The sequence below is a fragment of the Strix uralensis genome, chromosome 4 (genome assembly GCF_047716275.1).
Source record: "Strix uralensis isolate ZFMK-TIS-50842 chromosome 4, bStrUra1, whole genome shotgun sequence".
Taxonomy (NCBI): Eukaryota; Metazoa; Chordata; class Aves; order Strigiformes; family Strigidae; genus Strix; species Strix uralensis.
The window spans coordinates 95,102,134-95,117,249 of record NC_133975.1 but is presented as its reverse complement, the minus strand read 5'-3'; the positions used below and the strand labels follow the sequence as shown (position 1 = coordinate 95,117,249).

At 45.3% G+C, this 15,116-nt stretch overlaps 1 protein-coding gene across 1 annotated transcript in view; it reads left to right on the top strand.

Moving 5' to 3' along the window:
- Positions 1–15,116, top strand: part of PLEKHD1 (pleckstrin homology and coiled-coil domain containing D1) — a 38,079-nt gene that overhangs the window by 12,407 nt on the left and 10,556 nt on the right. The window contains exons 6-10 of the mRNA XM_074868019.1: positions 4,649–4,742; positions 5,566–5,655; positions 6,117–6,193; positions 10,892–10,983; positions 13,775–13,827. Of these exons, the coding sequence (XP_074724120.1) occupies positions 4,649–4,742; positions 5,566–5,655; positions 6,117–6,193; positions 10,892–10,983; positions 13,775–13,827 (406 nt within the window). The remainder of the gene's footprint in view (positions 1–4,648; positions 4,743–5,565; positions 5,656–6,116; positions 6,194–10,891; positions 10,984–13,774; positions 13,828–15,116) is intronic.

The window sequence follows — 15,116 nt, the reverse complement described above, 5'->3', positions numbered from 1 at the left end:
AGCTGCCAGGCGCCGGGGCAGGAGGCAGGCAGGGAAGCCTGGAGCTGTCAGGAGAGGAAGAGTGAGGGACAGGTACTGCTGTCTGACGTGCTGATAAAGATCATTTGCCCATCGTTTTCTTGAGCTGTCCCCAGGGAGAGAGGACTGGGCTGATCTTGTAACTGGCATTTGCTGCCTGTACTCTTGGACTGGTGCCCAGAAAACCACCACTGGAAGGAAGGACCAGTGAGAATGCTGCAGTTTTATATTATAAATATTTAACATGGGCTATTGTCACTTCAAAAACTTTTACAAAGATTAGCTAATTAATCTCGTTAGCCCTCTGTGACACAAAGAAAGCACTTTATCCCCAGAGATCAGGTATCTTTACTTGTCCAGTATAGAGCTGTTGTCTCTGATCCTGGCAGATCATGTCTCTGGCTTTACATCCGAGTCACTCAGATTGTTACAGTTCCTTTGCTATTCCAGCTTAACTACGCTACAGTTTCAGTGGTTTCTTAGTGCAGGATCTAGCAACAGGGGATGGGTGACCCAAAAGAGTTGACCATGTGTGAATGGCTCTTGTATTGTGCTGCACGTGGAGCATGCGTGGTTGTACCAGGTCTTCTCGCCTTCACTGCTGCTCTCCAGGCTTTTTGAATGCTGCTCTGTTTTTTAAATCTCTTCTTTTTTTGGTTTCTTGTTTGTATTCAAAATCTTCGCCTGTCTTTCCAGCACTCCCTTTTCTTCTGCTGGCACATGTGTGCCTAATTCAGACATGTGTTCGGTCAGTCCCCCAGTCCTAAATGAGGGTCTCTCCCCATTCTCCCTTGACCATCTTTTCTCTTTCTGCTCTTACTCACCTGGCTGCTGCTTCAGTCTTCAACTTGCTCTTGAGTCTTGTAACTCTTTCTCCTCTATTCCTTCACTTCATCCCTCTTTTCATTGTGCTCCATCAATTATCCTTCTATTGTATGGAGACTTTGTCCTGAAAGTCAAAGTTAAAATGGTGTTCTTGGTTGCTTAGGTGTTGCCTTCTAGGTAAGGATAAAAGAGAGCATACGATCTGAGCACGAAGATAATTATGTTCATCAGCTAACCAGATTTTAAATATTTTTCCTTCTTTTTTTTCTCTTCCTTTTTCCATTTATTTGTTTTGCTGTGGGGTTTTTTTGTTATTTTTTAAACTCTTCGTTTTGTACATTTACATTCCAAATCCCCACAGATTCTCTCCACATCTGTGAGGTCAGGGATCTAAAAGTTCATTAATCTGCCAGAGACACATCAATCCTCAGAGATCTGTGCTATGCTTTGTTCTTGTTTTTGTTTTGGTTTTGTTTTCCACTGGAGCATAATCTATAATATGGGGATTATCAGGAGCAATGAGCAGACAAAAAGTGTGTAACAAACTAAAGCCTGGCTTTAATTGCGGGTAAAGCTTTATGTTAAAAATCACACGTAGTTAAGTATCAGTATCTACCTATCTTGCAAATAGTTTTCTTGAGGTTGTTCAGACTGAAAAGACTGTTGAAAGCAATGAATAGACTTCCTCCTTTTCATGTGGTGTGTTGTTTTTTTATTCTTTAGTTTCCTATTCGTGCCTACAGTATCTGGTACACTCTAACCCACCGGACCAAGCACAGGCCATTTTTCAGGCAGGATTGTTCTTTAAAGATGTTATTTCTGTATTTATTGTGCAGATGAGATAACATGTTCCTCTAAAAAAATCAAGTCCCTGTTGAACTAAGCATTAGAGACATAAAGTGAAGATGCAGCTACTCATAAGAAAACTTTCTTACAGAGTTAAATGAAACAAAGGCACAAGGCTGCTGCTTACAGAAGTGATGTGGACAGGAGGAACCAAAAACAAGCCCTGTCTGCTCTGTGGAGGTCTCTCTGATATGTGCCTTGGCCAGGGTCAGCTCTGAGCCTGCTGCAGGGGTTGTGTCTGCCTTTGCCATTAATGCAAATATATCTGAAAATACCAATCCTTGTTTCATGCAGAGGTGAGACCACAGTAATGTGTCCCACAGAGATGGGCCTAACGCATCTGCTATAAATAGGCTGGTGTCTCAAAGTTGTGTGAGCAGTTCAGCCCCCCTGCTTCTCTGGGATGCTGCTTCCCATCCCTGCCTACTGTCATGAGGAAACCATTCTGGTCCCCGATCTGTGATGCTGGCAAGAGATTTAGAACGGAGATTTCTACAACAGGGAAAGTGAGTTGTGCCCCATGGACAGTCCATCTCCCTGTCCATCTTAGGCATCTCTTACAGTCATACAGAGGGAATGTGGACAGCCACCGCAGTTTGGTCAGGCATTGCTTTCCCAGCTGAGGGGACGTTAGATGCAGCTCCTCTGAGAGGTGCACTGGAACATGAGCTCAGGCTGGAAAGGAGGTGGTCCCCACGGTGGAAGGTGAATAGTAACTGCTCCTACTCAGATGACATGCTGGACAGGCTGCACTGTGAATGAGCATCTTTTCAGTCTTCTGTCAACCTAATGAACTCAGTGCAGAAGAGTGATTTTTGCACTGAATTGTTCTGCCCAGAGAGATTTTGCCAGGCTGTGGTCAGGAACAAGAGGTGAGGTTAGGCAGTCAGCTATGTTCATGGAGTATCAAATGAGAAGACAGTGTCCTGTTGAGGAAGCAAGCTGGCTGCTTCTTCCCACCTCTGATGTCAACAGAAACAGGTACAGATGAGTGGGCAAGGAGAAGAAAAAATTTGGGGCTCAATAATTGCTGCTGGTGTTTGTACATTATGAAGAGTTCTGGATGTAAATATGCACATGTTCAATGACTGTCACTTTTAAACATTTTGGAGCTGGTGCACAGTAGGTCCAGAGCTTGAGCTTGCTGCGGACAGTCAGAAGTTTAGCTTTGTTCCGTGTTTTTCAGTCCCTCTGTGAACCCATGGTTTGTGTTTCCATGGCATGTGGCAATTTCATCTGTTTTGTCAGAGCCACGGCAGAAGAGCAAGAGGTAGGAGCTGGTGGAAGTGTTAAAGCTTTCCCCCAAGTATAATAATAATATATTATAATATATATTATTTTATTATAATGATAATTCTCTGCCAGCTTCGATTTCTTTCTTTAGCTTTAGAAACTAAACTGGTATCAGATTGCTGTGCTTGTCTGTACTGGAGGCAGCACTCGGCTGCATCTGACAGGCCCTCTGCTTCAGGAGAGGACTGGGGTAGCACAGGCACATGGAGGTATTACAGTTGCTCTTGTGGATCAGACCTCTCGGCCTGTAGCCCATCGCTAACAGTGGCTTCAGAGGAAGGTGCAGGAATCCCCAGGCTGCACAACTGGGAAGCATTGCCTGGAGAAGTCTCTTCCTGATCCCTCTCAGCAGAGTCTTTCTGCCCAGAGGCAGGAGGGTTTTCTGGGGATGTTCTTGTTATTCACAGAAATGCCTTATCCTTTCCAGATTCCTCATGAGCTCTTGTCCTTGGGACCACATGAAAGTGATTTACACAGCAGTGTTTTGTGCAGTGTGAAAAGGCATTCTTTATTAATTTTCAGCTATTGCCTTTCACTTTCTTCCCAAATCCCTCTTTTCTCATATCAGAAAACATGTACAGAACAGTGCAACACATTTTCTTTGTCATTTATTCTTCTGAAACATCCCTATTAAACTCGTCCCCATTTTTTCAGCTGCTCTTCAGAAATTTTGAGTGCTGCAGAGATTTGGACTGAATTTAAGCTAAGTCAGATATCTCTCCTCTGTACCACTGCCTGCAGGGTAAATGCAACCTCAATTTTTGAAGAGGAGAGGGACTCTCCCAGGGGCATTTTGAACATCCAAATAAGCTAAAAGTGGCACTCCTTTAATCACAATTTTGAGGACACGCTCCAGTAAATTAGAGGCTTGGTTTACAGAAGCTGTGATATTTTGTGGCTACTATATGGTGTTCATCAGAGCATACCTAAGGCTAACTGAGCAGAACAAGGCACATTTTAATGTGACACATATGAGAAAAAAAAATAATTAATTTCCTTTGTATTTACAAAGGTCAATGACAGGAGATTTTGCCAGGAGCTCTACTTTAAAATATCTCTAAAATTTATTTTTGCTCCTGAGTGATTTCGTGGCCAATCTTTTGCCTCAAGAGTCACTTGGGGATGCTAGCCTGTGACTCTCCCTGCCATGTGACTCTGTTACAGTGGAAACACTTCCCTTTTGGCTTATGCTGAGATGGGAAGAAAGAGAGTGGCAGGGAGTAGATTGCAAAAATAAGCTTTTAGTTGCTCTTAGCCAGTGTGAGAGAGACCCTTAGAAGAAGGAGCAGCTGTCTTCCAAGAGGTTGAATCCAATGCATGGACTAGATAGAGCGTGCACAGGTCAAGATGCCAAAAGGCTTTGACTATTCTCCTGTCTTGGACACAGATTGCCATCCTGTTCCCCTGTGAGTAAATGGTGCTATGGTTTGCCTTCAACACTCGTGTGTGGATGCTGTGATAAACTGCAAGCACAAAGCACTTGAACTTGGCACTTAGTGTTAAGCTTTAGGTCTTGACTATGAGCAGAAGTAAGGCACCTGACCTTAGGCTTAGATGGGAATAGTAAACCCTTCTGCTCAGAAAGCAGCTTTAGGTGGAGATTTTCTTGTGCTGTGAACCATGACCTCTGTTCTAGCAGAATTTATTTCCTTTCTCTGTCTTAAAGGTTCTTCATAATTAAGGAAAGTTTCCTGCTCTACTATGCTGAGAGTGAGAAGAAGAGTTTTGAAAGCAACAAATACTTCAATATCCACCCCAAGGTGAGCAGTGTTTGCATGGGAGAGGGGATTATTCTGTGTCTAGCTTCCCTCCACAGGCCCCACAAGTGAAGAAGAGGTAAGTTAAACTTCTCACAGATCGAGGGAAGTCTCAAAAAAAAGCAAGAATCTTGTCAGTACCTCTTCAGGCTCCTTAATGATTCAGCGGGTACATGACTAATATTTTTTTTTTAACCTGATAGTCGAAGTATTCCCTTGTTTTCATGATCTCCTAATCAACTAATCTTGTGGTTATGAGCATACTCCTGGCAAAGCCAGTGGTGGGGCTAACAGCTTTGGTTGCTGCTTGTTCCTAACCTGCAGCCAGCCCCTGCTAACCCACATGCCCTCAGCCCTGAGAAGCAGCCTCTGTAGCTTTGCTGCCTGGAGCTCTCACAGGGGTACTCTGTGCTCTGAGTCTGCTTTTATCCTCTGTAGTCACTTGAGGCTGATGAAGCACATGTGCTTCCAAAGGTGCTGATTTCACTCGGCCTGATTAGGGGCAGCAGGCCACCATCTGTCCCCTCACAACACGTGTGGGGTGGTGACTGTAATGGATGCACCACCTCTCTCACGGTACCACACTGTGATAAGAGTTCTAGCTAGCAGCTTTCCCTCCAAGCTGGATGCAGGAGAGCCATCTTTATCCCCTTTCAGATACCACTTGGAGGTCTCCTGGTTGTGGTGGGAGTCCCTCTGCTTTTCAGGAACTGTGTATTGCCCCTCCTGGGACAGTCAAGGCAGGGCAGAGGCCCATGAGTGACCAAGAGTAAGAGTTCAGCTCTTGATTTTGCTGACTGATTGGAGCACTCTGGTTTATCCCCAGGGTGTCATACCCCTGGGAGGCTGCATCGTGGAGCCCAAAGAAGAGCCCAACATGCCTTATGCCATAAAGATCTCTCATGAAGACTTCCATGTAAGTAGACTTCTTTTCTTGTCAGAAAAATCCAAATACCACAAAACACCCCTCTGGGCAGATTATCCTGAGAGAGAGGGTGTCTTAGCATCCCAAGTCCCCTCAAGGCTTTGCTGCTGTTTCTGCTTTGACAACCAAGAAGGAAACTTGCTCTTCCTGACAGCAGGTCTTATGATACTAGCAGACCAGTAGACAGGTATTCAGGAGCCCTAGAGCTCATGTTGCCCTATCACTTTATTCCTACCATGACCGCTTGCCGCGTGCATCTCTTTCCAATGTGTGGTAGGCCTGGGTCATTTTTGCTCCCACATGATGCCTTCTATGGAGGTGAAAGCTTGTGGTGGGCTCTCCTCTGGCCATAGCTGTGCTAGCTGTGTCCAGATCATGCCCCGAGTGCACAGAGGTGTAAAGCACCAGCCTCTCTAATCTGGGTTTTTTTCCCCTCCCCTCCCCTCTTCTAGGGTAACATTGTTCTAGCAGCCGAATCAGAGTTTGAGCAGGCTCAGTGGCTGGAGATGCTACAGGAGTCTGGAAAAGTGTAAGCTTCTTTCTATTCCTTATTTTCTTTGATCTGCTCTGTAGATGTGTACAGGATAAAGAGAAAGAAGCCTGGCTAGAAGGACTACGGGGAGGCAGACAAGCTCCCCAAGACTAGTGAGACCTTTGCTTGTCTCCTGGACCCGTCCTTTCTATAAATGAGAATGCTCTAAAACTGACACAAAGCTTCCTGCCTTGGTGTGCAGTGTGGTATGCAGTATGATTCTGCTAACAACCCCAGGCTGTCATCTGTCAAATGCTGATACACTGAGGGGCATCTTTTGCCTCAGAGAAGTGGGACCTGGGACTGAACGGGAGCTCTCCTGGTCCGTTTTGTGTGGGAAGCAAGACCCGTAGGCTTGACAAAGGTGCGGGTCAGAAAACCTCCCTGCACTGCAGGTGTATGAATTTGGGGTAAGATAAGAGCAGAACAGGCAAGGCACAAAGTTAGTGAACAGCTGCCCATGTGCCTCCACAGCCTGCTGGTGAGAGGATCCTGTGCAGTGCTGGTCATGCCAAGACGTCAGCAGCAGCCCTGAGACAATTGTGTGGTCATGGGGTGTGCATCCCTTCTGCCCAGACCCTAGGGCACTCAGGCCACACAGCAGCAGGATTTGGCCTCTCAAGACAGTTTAATTCGGAAATGTGGAGGCAGGCTAAATCCCAGGGGAGGAGGTGTTAGCAAAGCTTTTCCTGCCCACCTACAAGGGTGAGTGGGTTTGACTGCTGTGTGCATACAATATTGAGTTCATAGTCTGCTGAGAATGCTGGAGAGATTTGCAGTCTGTTGGCCACGAGCTCTGCAGTCCCTCATCACCCAGGAGCCTGACAGTACAATGAGCAGCTGTCCTGCAAAACCAGAGCAGGCTCTTTCTAAAGCTCAGTAGATGCAGGAAGAGGTAACACTTAAACAGGGATTTGAGTCTCCCGAGCCAGGTGGAAACTTCCAGAGTGTGTAGAGCAGAGCCTGCTATTCAGCTATGAAGCTTGAAGCAATGAGCACTTTGCTCTGCTCTTTGTGGCTGTGTTACAATGTGTGTATGTGGTCTCTTGTGGCTGGAGGGACAAAAGCTGCTCTTTCAGGCAAATTTAACTTGTAACACCAGCATGTGCATGGTAAAGGCAGTATCTCAGTTAATTCCAATGCTATGAGGCTGCAAATGTTCATTTGTAACTAATGGGGAACACAGCATTATGGTGGATCAGTGCGAGCCAAGCTCTGCTCTGCTGCAGTGAGCCTGGCTTTGGTGCTAGAGCAAGCTGCAACTCCATGGTACTGTACAAACTGCAACACAAAGCTGCTGGTTAAAGCTTCAAGGGAGCATGAGCCCCATGGGACACAAGAGCTGAGGCAGAGGTCTGTCACCTACTCAGCACAAGCAGGCTTGGTCACTGCAGAGGAGAAGGGACCCAGATTTAGCCTTGACTAATTCAGAGGTTTTTCTTCAATAGCACAGGTCTGCACTTGGTGCTACACCAGTGTTAAACTTAACTATTGCCAAGGGCAATAATTCGGGGGCCAAATTAATCTTTCAGGTGTGTATGGGAGGGAAAGAGTGTGGCTGTGCACAGTTCAGGAGGGGTTCTCACAAGTAAGTCATGTGTGGCTGCTTATTTCAAGAGCCAGCCTTTTCTCTAGTCCTTGCTTCAGTATTCCAGCACTAGTGTTTAAAACAGCAGCTAGATAGTGGCTGTTATCATACAGCAGACTACTTACACCTAGCTGAAAATCTGCCTGAGACAACCCCTTCCCTCCCCTCCCTGCTTCTGTTCTCGCAGCAGAGGAGGAGAGCAATGCAGCTCCAGCGCTGGCCTAATCAGCGGTGATGGTAGCCTGCATGTGAGGAAAAGCACAGATTATGTGATTTATGTTAGCAGGGTCAGGTTGGGAGTTAAGCAGCAGCCAGAAAGGAACAGCATGGGCCAGTAAATTGATCTGCAATGAATAGGAAAGCTAAAAGGACACAGCTGAAATCTTCTAGTCAACCTGCCTTAGTGCCCTGTTGTTCCTACATGGAGATTGTACTTCCAATGGCACTGCAGCACTTAGTTTATTGTGATCATCCTACAGTCTCCCTTATTATTTAAAACCAACCAAAGGAAAAAAACCCAAAAAAACCACACCACCCTCAAAAAACCCCAACTCCATAGACTGCGATTTTGTTAAGTAGAGGAAAGAGAAAGAAATGAACCCAGGATGGGAAGTGTCCTCTATCCTCTCTCCTTTGTTTCAAATTTATCTGTTGTCTCTTTACATCTGGGGCTGGGTGGGGTGTGTGTGTGCCTGCACAACTGCTTAAAACCTCCACCATCACAGTCTGCTCAGTGATGCCTTCAGGTCTCCACTCCTTTCCAAGCCTCCTGGTTCGATGGGGAAACAGCTTATTCAATGCAGAGGGAAGCTGATGGTCTCTGCACCCTTCTAATGTGTTGTGGCTTGGTCCACTTGTCAGATCTTGAAATCTTTTTGGAAATGCACAAAGCCCTAACTCCCAGCTGGCCAGGCTCTCTTCCCACCCAGAGAGGCTTTTGCTGCTGCTAGTAGGGTAGAGGGGCATAGGTACACTCTCTATATCCATAGCAGCATTCCCTACACTGGTTAAAAGTAGACTTGGTGGACAATGGGGGGAAAAACAGCTACAAAGTACCTATGTCCTGTGTCCAGCATCTCCAAAAATTGGTTGTGGATGCTCCCGAGAAAGGTGAAATGCTAGAGATGTTTCCAGTGCTGCAAAAGGACTGGAATAAATGATGTTTGAGCTGTATAGCAAATGGAGATTGCCGCAAGAGCCTTCCTGACCCTGCTCTTTAAGCAATGTGTTTTTTCTGATGAAAACTCACTTGGTAAGAAATACAAAATAAAAAAAGCATTTCCTTGCCCCTGAGATGAAGTCATAGTCTGTACCTCCCTGATGCTGCAGTTACACACTGGCACTGGTTCCAGCACATAAAAGGAATAAAAGCTTAAATGCTACACAGTGATATGGGTGCATCTTCTAAGTTATACAGCAGTGGGTGTAGTACTCTTTGAGTTACAGATAGGTAAACATCTTGGTAGGCTAGGGAAGGGAGGGAGCACTGAAAAAGTGAATCTAATATACAGACAACAAAGGCTACAGCCATTTTGAAACCCTCCAAGTAATCATATGATAAACTCTGTCATCCCCACCCCGTGCCCCACCTTGAGATGTTTGCTGTTGGTTTCTTTTGGGTCAGATTCATCCTGTATCCGAGAATGTTAGTGGAAAAGCACGTTCACACCCGCATGTTCTCACTCAAGATGAAGATGTCTACCTGTGGGAAAAACATCACCTTTTTAATTAGTGTTCTAATTTCCTCTGCACTTTAGAAATATCCTAGATATTCATTAGGTGAAAAGAAACCCAGCTGTCTGCAAAGAGCACAAGGCAGTGCTTGGGCTGCTGGAGCTTTGAGCTGTCCCTGGGGTGATGTGTGTTTAATGTATTTGGATTTTGTAAGAGATGAAGTACAGGTTGCCTTGAAATTGTTTTATAAGACATTGCCAGCTTAACGGTTTCCAAAAAGCTACGATTGCAAATGGCTCACAAAGAGGCCTGGTACGGGAAGGCTTACAGGTATTTAATATTAATAAGGTCCCTTAGGATTTAACAAAGATGGCAGAATTTCTGGGCAGCAGTTGTTGTTCCTGTACATGCATCTATATAAATAGATTGGGATGAATTTTGCATATGCATTTTTATGTATTTTATGTATGTAGATTTTTTTTTTTCCTAATGGAACATGAATAGAAGTGAGCAACAAACTCCATTTCTGGTTCTGGTTTTGATTTGTGTGTCCTTGTCCTTGGTATTTAATATCTGTATTAAAGCCTGCCCTGTCCACCAACTCAATCAGTAATGGGCATCTGCTCCACAGGCTTTTTTTGCAGCTTAGTTTCATAATGTGCTCAAGAGACCTTGAGATCCTCTGGCCAATGGTCCTACAATAACACAAGGTACTCTTTGAATATGCCTGCTTCCTTTAACTCTCCCTGCTTACCAGCATCTTGTCTGGCCTTTACCTCTGGCTCTTCACTGTTTATACAGGAAGAGGCTACTCACAGTGTAGGGCCAGTCACCAAATCCTAGTGGCTTACAAGTTTAGAAGAAGAGGGATTAATTGGTTCCAGGATGGGTGATGGATACCCAAAAGGATGAAGACAGAAAGCTGTGGGAAGGAGTTAATAAACGGTTAATGTTTGAAGGGGAAGAGTGACTATAGCAGCAAAATATTGGAAAGGCTGCAGACGACAATATCACTGACAGATGGGAAGTTAGTTGAGTTAAAAGCTAAAATCTGGTTCTGAAGTCTGTTGGGATCCATATAATGGGTTCCAGGTACATCCTGTTGCAGTTGGAGGCTGTGCATGGGCTGGGTTGGTCTGGAGAGCCCTTAAGACTAAGCTCAGTGTAGAAATCTCCAGAATACTGGAAAAAAACATCTGAATAGCTGTGCAGTGTTGATGTACACCTCCTGTATTAAACCAAAAAATAAATTACTGAATGTCAGGGAAATTTCTCCAGTTCGTTTGTGGATTAAAATTTAGAGAATCACTGTCCCAGCTGATGAGAGTCTGTGTATTTGAATTTCTTAGAAGATTGCTAGGCTGAGTCCCCTGTCTTGCTCTGTGGGACCTTTAGCTCTCTTACACAGTCAGTTATGTGTCTGCTCTTTCTAGAACCTGGAAGAATGCCCAGCTGGGAGAAGCCATGATTGAGAGCCTGGAAGCCCAAGGTCTGCAGCTGGCCAAGGAGAAACAGGAGTATTTGGGTAGGAAACTTTTACTTCCAAAAGCCATAAACCCCAAAATAGCCATTTTGCTTTTCTGGAGTTGTTGGTGTGGTCAAACCAAGCAGATTTTACTGTTGACTTTTACTGGATGAAGCTTTTGAGTAGTCAGCAGCTGAAATTCAGGTTCTGAAGATGGTCAAAATGTAAAAATGTTAAGGTAGGATCTGGACAGCTGTATGGTGTGAAAGAAGGAACGTACTTTGGCCAGCATGCTGCAGTCCTGCAGTTCCTGATGGATGGACTGTACAAATGTTTGCTGCCCCTGAGAAGTTTGGATGTGCTGATTTCAGCTGCTCACGAGGCAAAGAGCCAATACCTTTCTCTTCCTGAATCACAGAGGACTGGTATTTCTGAGGCTGATCACAGCTTTTCATGCATGAGTTTTCCTCTTCTAGCTGTTTTTTTTTGTTCTTACTCTACTTGGTCTTTGTCTGCATTTGCTCACGCTGTTCATATTGAAGTGGGAGCATTTACATGGGCTTGAGGTGTCTAATGGCAGTGGCTAATTTGTCATTGCTCTCTCTGTGGGCAATGGAGAGAGAGCAGTTGCTCCAGACAAACATAGAATAATTTAGGTTGGAAGAGACTTCTGGAGGTTATCTAGTTCAATCCCCTACTCAGAGACCAGCCTCTGGATGGCAGTCCCTTGGATACTCTGACTGTCTTGGGAGGTCCAGTGTTTCTTCTCCGTGTTGCCTATAGCAAGAGCCAAGGGAGAGTAGCCTTTTTAACCCAAATGCCTCCTAAGCTGAGCATTCCGCAAGGTGTAACAGTCCTTCTGACCTGGGGACTGCTGATCACATGTATGAGCCCAGTGACTTGTCTGGGCAGTCATGTGCTTTAAACAAGATAGCAGCAACTCTGGGGGCTTCAGGTTGGTGGTGCCTTGAGCAGGGGCTCGTGGTATCTACTCCTAATCACCAAACCATTGGAGGAATCTTGAAGAGCCTTTTGCATTTCTGCATCCATGCTGATCGGGGTAATCTCAGTATATGGTCTCACATGTAACAGGGATCATAATTCAAGTATCAAGGCATGTTCATTCTGGCCATCTAAACACCATTCGTACACGTGAGCTGATGGATGGGCTCGTACGTGAGGCAGGCAGGGAGGAGTGGTTCCACACCGGACAAAGGGATAACAAGGAGTGCTGAGAGAAGGACCTGGAGAGACATGACAGAAATTAGAAACAGGAAAGTTCTGCACCCACCAGAGCAGACTAAAGAGCCTAAGAGACTAAAGAGGAACAGAGTACAATAAAAGACAAGGTGATAGAGGAATACGTGTTCTGGGGCAAAAAGGTATTTGGAATATAAAATATATATTTCACTGTGCTCTTTGGTCCATGACAAGAACATTCAGAGCTGGTCAATTGTCACAGTTGGTTACTTTTTGACAGCAATTGTCTATTTATTCCTGTATAACTGCTGAGGATTCTGCCTTATTAGCCTTACCTTCAATGATCTGTGTCCATCCTGTAGTTAAGCTCTGAGGTCAGGCGCTGCTCCTGGCAGCAGATCAAGGCTCTCTGGAGGAAGGAAACACTGCTCTGGGGATTTCCCTGAATTCCCCCAGAGTTACCTTCCACCTGCCCCCACCCAGACAGGGTTTCTCTCTCAGGCAGGGACTTTGCAGAAGCCCATCAAGCCCTGAGTCTGCCCCCTCCCAGGAGGGGCAGAAAAGGGAAGGTGGGAGAGCGTCTGTGCAGCATTACAGTGCAGTTGTGCTGGATCCTGGCAAAGAGGAAGAGGACAAGAGTGGGAGGGAAATACAGTAGTGGTGGTCAGCAGAGCTTTAGTGATATAACACGATTGCTGTGGCACCAGCAGCCCTTCCTAGCAGTAGTAATCCTGCCAGCAGTAGTAATCTCTTCAGGTCCCCAGTACAATGCAAACTGGTAGCGTCTTTCTCGCCTGATAAGGGGAAGACTTAATCACAGAGTGCTACAGCGAATCTGCCCCTGCTCACACGGCAGCCAGGTGGCAGAGCTGAGAGCTAAACCCTAAGTTTAACTATGGGGAATGTGTTTCTGTCTAGTCTCCTGTAAGTACGACTAAGAGCTGCCTAAGGCAGAGCCTCTGTTCAAGATTAAAGCGTAGCACAACGTAGGTACATCAGGTCACAGTGTAAGGATCAGAGCAGAGCCTCTGGTGGGCATGTGTCCTTTTCAGTAGACAAAAGCAACTGATGTTGAGGGGAACAATTCTTAACAGCTAAAAGTTTTATGGCTAAGTTAGGGGTTCAATTTCTGGGCTTGGCTGGGACATTCCAAGGTGACAATAGGGAGCTGGCAGTGATGCTCAGGCTGTTGAAGGAGACGGTGATGTACTAGGTGGATAGGGATGGGGCACTGAGCTGCAGGAGGAAAACTGACTGCTGCTACGTGGTGTGTGACCCTGTGCACCCACTTAGCCTTTCCGTGCCTTTGCTTCCTCATGTATGAACCAGAGATAAGAGTATTCTCCTGACTCAGCTAGAGGATTGTGAAGGTTAGTTTGTTAATGATCTTTAAGAACATTGAGAGGAAACCTTAGAAGGAGTACACAGCAATATGGTTGTTTAGTTTATTAAGTTATTTGGCAGGAGGGAAATTACAGAACATCCTGTTAGTGCCATCTCAGCCTTTGGAGCCTCCCAGACAGATACACACAGAGCAATAGAGAAAGCTGCATTTTCAAGCTTCAAACAGTCAGTGTTTCACGCTCATAAATATCCCCAGGATATAAATGGTTTTTCTCTACATTTGGCCTTTGTGTGTGTGTGTCTGCAGATAAGCTAATGGAAGAAACAGAAGAGCTGTGTCTGCAGAGGGAGCAGAAAGAGGTGAGTGTTCATCACAAGGCAATTTCCTTCAAGTTCCCTGTGGCAGGACTGGGAGGTTGGCAATTGTTGGTTTGAAGGCACGTTGGGGTTCAGGGAGGGAGGCTGCAGAGCCAAAAGAGTCTCCAGCCAACCTCTGACTCCTGTGAATGAAGAGAGGAATAAGAGCTGTGCCACGGGATGGGTCCTGGAGGTGTATCTCTGCTCCCCTTACAGGGACTTGCCACGCAGTGTGCTTGTGATTATATCTCCAGGAGGACCAGGGAGGAAGATCACATAAAATTCATATTCACTGGGTTGAATTGTACACTTATTATTTGGCAGATTCAAGAAGACTGTGGCAATCAACTTGTCTGTCTCCACAGTTAGAAAGCCAATAAACAGACCTGACATCGTTCTAATGTAGAGATACTGTTGTGAGAAACAAGGAGCAGCAAAAAATAATGTGGTTTGTTCTTTGGACACACCAGAAATGGGGAGAATAATAAACATTGCACTAGGGAAAACTCAAGAGAGCACTCCCTTAGATATGACTATTATACCTTAATTTATCGAGTTTATTATTGTTTTCCAAACTAATCCTAACTTATATTTGCTTAATATAATAAAAGTAGATCATTCTTATATTTACCGCAAATCTATACTGTTTTTTATAGCACCATCATAAAGTTACTGCAAGATAGCTTTGCAAACAGGTTGTCCTGTCACGCATTAGGAAAGTCTGTATGGATGTAGACCACCACATTGCAATCTCTCAAACAACTGTATAATCTCCTCTCCAGTTAATCCAAAATGACTGTTGCCTCTCTTTGGTAAAAGATGGCAATGCTGACCTAGGCTTTTCTGGCCTAGGTTTTTCCTGTGTACATTTCTGGAGAGCTAAAGTCCAAACAAAGGTGGCTTGGACACTCCGTTAGGGCTAAGCTACTTCTGCCTTCACAGGGAGACATCCGCTTCTGGTGAGGTAGCTGCACAACCCACAGCCACAGGGAGGGAAATGCCCTTGTCTAAAGACCCTGGAACAAATCTCTGCTTTTACAAAGCCATGTGTGGTATCTTCATTGTCCACAAAGAGGAGATGGGGTCAGGTTAGTTTGAAGGAGTTTGGAACTGATGAAGAAATGAATATATAGCTCACCGAGCTGTGGCGGTCTGACCTGCTGTGAACCTGAAGGCTTCAGAGCAATATGCTGGGAAAGCAGCTTGAACCATGTATCTGCACCATGAGTAAGAGTCTTTTATCTAGTGTCAGTGCTGTTTTGTGACCTGCCTGGGCCTGCAGCAGGGGTTCT